Source organism: Haliaeetus albicilla, chromosome Z, assembly GCF_947461875.1.
Source record: "Haliaeetus albicilla chromosome Z, bHalAlb1.1, whole genome shotgun sequence".
Taxonomy (NCBI): Eukaryota; Metazoa; Chordata; class Aves; order Accipitriformes; family Accipitridae; genus Haliaeetus; species Haliaeetus albicilla.
The window spans coordinates 36,461,363-36,464,944 of record NC_091516.1 but is presented as its reverse complement, the minus strand read 5'-3'; the positions used below and the strand labels follow the sequence as shown (position 1 = coordinate 36,464,944).

General features: G+C 56.7%; 1 protein-coding gene across 1 annotated transcript; it reads right to left on the bottom strand.

The window, feature by feature from the left end:
• Positions 1 to 871: 871 nt before the first annotated feature.
• On the bottom strand, positions 872 to 2,581 carry GADD45G (growth arrest and DNA damage inducible gamma). The gene is made up of 4 exons (XM_069775811.1): positions 2,428 to 2,581; positions 2,237 to 2,338; positions 1,942 to 2,155; positions 872 to 1,552 (listed from the first exon to the last, which is right to left on the bottom strand). The coding sequence occupies exons 1-4, from the start codon at positions 2,478 to 2,480 to the stop codon at positions 1,439 to 1,441; spliced, it is 483 nt and encodes a 160-aa protein (XP_069631912.1). The 5' UTR covers positions 2,481 to 2,581; the 3' UTR covers positions 872 to 1,438.
• Between the last annotated feature and the right edge of the window lie 1,001 nt (positions 2,582 to 3,582).

The following is a 3,582-nucleotide window of genomic DNA, read 5'->3' as shown; positions in this document are numbered from 1 at the left end:
AATGTAATTGTGATAACTGAGTATTTTTAGTGTCTATAGAGGAAGTGAGTAGTTCAGCTTGCTTTCTTTCTGGAGAAGGGATCATCACTATGCCATTTTTAACGTCAAGTCCTAGAGCACACATATAGATTGTGCACAGAAATGGGGCACTATTTTCCCTTTTAACATAGGGCCAAATCAGCCCACCAATATTAACTTTCCATGACAGGAACTCTGAAAAAGGCCATACCATCCTTAAATTGTTTTGGACTTAATTTGGCCTTGTCATGCAATTAGGTTTTGCAAAATTGGCTTCTGGATTGACAGCTTCTATTGTTACAGCATATGGCAATCAGAGACCAGCTTGTGGCAGATGTGATGTTTATTCACTATTAGCTAGTTTTAGATTTAACGATGTCATTCTAATGAAAGCAAATGTTAGGGGCATTTGACATCTAAGGAGATTTGCAGCCCCTCCAGCATGTTTAAGCTGCTTCTGTCAAGTGGGAACACTGTAGCTCTGAATGAGTCTTACCAAGTCATATTTAAGAACTAATGATGCAATTTACTGTATTCCAAAAATCCATGTTTCTAACATGTATTGTGTTCCTTCACTAGACTACAAAGACCACCTATTACAATAAGTGAGCTCATTAAGCATGCAGCTCCTTAGTCTTGCAAGCTGTTGCGATAAGCAGCTGTTGCAAGAGGGTGAAGGGTTGAATTATCAACTTGGACAGCACAGCTCTTAATTCAGCTGGCCCAGGAGAGAAAGTATTTGAGCAATAGCTACATTACTGTGGAGTATGCCTTCAACTACAGCACACAAGCAAAACATCAGTGGTATTTCAGTGACATGCTTCCCCACCCAGTAAGCAAGACACTCCCAGAATTTAATTGTCAAAAATTTATTATGAAAGCTTCAATAGCAGCAAATACTTCAATAAAAATTATTGCATTATTAAACCAGTTCTGCAGAGTGACCCAAAAGGCCTGTTGAAGTCTGTCCACTTTGGAGTCTCTGTATCTGCCTTAGTAATCAGTCCCTAGCAGTCCATCAAATATTGAAGCTTTCTTCTGTGTTTTGTAGACAGCACCAACAGTTCCTAGTTACAGTACTCTGTCCAGTCCTTCTGGAAAGTTTTGGCCCACTTCCCCCAACTTTCTCTCTGCTTTCTAGAAACAGCTCCACTTGACCAAGAAAGTTGCAATACTTCTTTCAGTTCCATGGTACATCAGCCTCTCCATGGTTGCAGCCTACTGAGGCTCACTGGTGAGGCGAGCTGTTCTCCTCCTTCTCCTCCGTAAGAGCCCACTGCATGCCAGTCTGAGTGACTTTAATCCAGTCTCTTGACCAGGCTAATCCATGGAATCAGCAGCTTGTTGCACACTTCGGTGAACCCACACCACGCAGAGAATGCAACAAAGGTTTCAGCCTCCCCAATGCACTGGGTCACCATCACTCAGGCAGGGTGACAGTTGGCACCCAGTCATTATTGACATTTCGGCTCTCTTCACAAAACAAGTTCAGCTTTTCCAGAGCTGGGTCCTTCCAGCCATTTTCATTCGGGTTCTGTCAGAAAGAAAAAAGTTGCACACCGTGAGTGCTGCCCACCAGCTGGGGTCATAACAGTATTTACAGAAGCATTAGCTTCCAAAGCGAGGCATTTTCAGACAAGCTTCTGTCCCTACACAGACAAAGCAGGAAGCAAAGATGCTACCCTTGTGGACAACACAGGAAATCCACGGTTACGAGAAGCGTAGCCTACTACCACCACTCAGCTGACTTGCTGTACGGTGTGTGCCAAGCCCCCTTTCTCCGCCCAGAAGGGGATCTGACTACCAGCAGGAGATGGGGCCACCCCCGAAGGGCTCCAACCACCCCGTGCAGAGGCCGGTAGCGCAAGCACGGCCCGGGAGGACAGCGCGCCCAGCACCGCTCGCCTCCCGCCGGACACCCACCGTGATGAGGAGGCAGTGGAGGTCCCGCGGCTCCCCAGACTCCTCGCTGGGCCCCACGATGGCAGCCAGCTTGGCCACGTCGTTCACCCGCACAATGTCAATGTCGTTCTCGCAGCAGAAGGCCTGGATCAGGGTGAAGTGGATCTGCAGGGCAATGTCCCCCTCGTCCTCCTCGTCCGTGGCCAGCACGCAGAAAGTGACGATGTCGGGATCGCTGCAAGAGAGGAGCGGGCGCCTTGAGCCCCGCGGCCGGCCCCGAAGCCCCCGCGCCCCGCCGCCGGCCCGCCGTACTTACACGTTCATCAGCTTGGCCGACTCGTAGACGCCGGCGGTGAGGCAGCCGCGGCGCTGCGCCGACACCAGCAGTTCGTGGAGGGCCTTGCCGGCGCCCTGCATCCTGCGCGCCGGGGGAGAGCAGAGAGTCAGCGCGGGGCCGCAACCGTCCCCGCCGCCCCGCTTCCCTCGACCGCAGCCCCCAAGACGTACCAGTCGTGGCCCGCAGGCACAGGCTCCTGTCCGTGGATCTCCTCCAGAGTCATAGCAGCGGGTCCCCACAGCGCGGCGGCCAGCGACGGCTCCCGGCGCCTCCTCACCGCACGCTCCCCCAGCGGTCTGAAGCAGCCGCCCGCCGGCCGCCCCATTTATAGCCCACGCGGCGGCAGCTGGCGGCGCCTCCTGGGTTCCCATTGGCCGGCAGGGGAGAAAAGGGGGGGGGCTTTATCATGGTAATCAGCGCGCGCCGGCGAGGAAGCGGGGGGCGAGCGGACGGGCGGGGGAGGAGGAGCGGGCGGCTCGTGCCGGGCGGCCACGTGGGGAGGGAGCGGAGTGGGGGCGGGGCGCAGGCACACGCCGCCCCGCCCCGCCCCGCCCCGCCCCGCCGCCGGCAGCGGCGGCGGCGGCGGCGGCGGCGGCGGCGGCGGCGGCGGGTCCGCGGTGCCTGCGCGCTGGCGGTGCGCTGCCGGTGCGCTGCCTGCCCGCCGAGCGCCGCCGGGCTGTGGTCAGCTGCCGGCGCTCCCCGTCCCGGTGGGTTTAGCCACGGGAAAGTACCGGCGCGATTTCTGCCCGAGACTTGGGAATGAAAGTCCAAATCGTGCAGGAAAACAAAACAAAACAAAAAAAAGAAAGAAAAAGAAAAAAAGGTTTTACCGATATGATTTCAGCAAATGCAGATGCCAAGTCCCGCTCGCGAGAAGGGCCGGCCCTTGCAGCCACCGGGGCTGGGGAGCATCTCTGCTCTGCGGAGAAGGCCCTGGGCCACGGCGGGCAGCGAGCTGGGCAGGGCCAGCAGTGGCCCCGGCTGCAAGGAAGGCCCGCCGTGTCCTGGGCTGTACGAGCAGGAGCGTGGCCAGTCGGTCCAGGGAGGTGAGAATCCCCCTCTGCTCAGCGCTCGTGAGACAACCGCTGTGTAGTCGGGCCGCGTTTGGCAGCCCCGGCAGAGGAAACCCGTCAATAAAGCGGAGCAAGCCCAGACGAGGGCACCGAGGTGTCTGTCCAGGGCTGCAGCACTGCCCTGCCCTGCAGGGACCAGGGCTGGCTCAGCCTGCGGAAGGCACGGGTCGGGGGGCACCAGGCAGCAGCCCCCCGAAACCTACAGGAAAGCCGACAAGAAGATGGAGTCAAACTCTTCACAGCGATGGACGG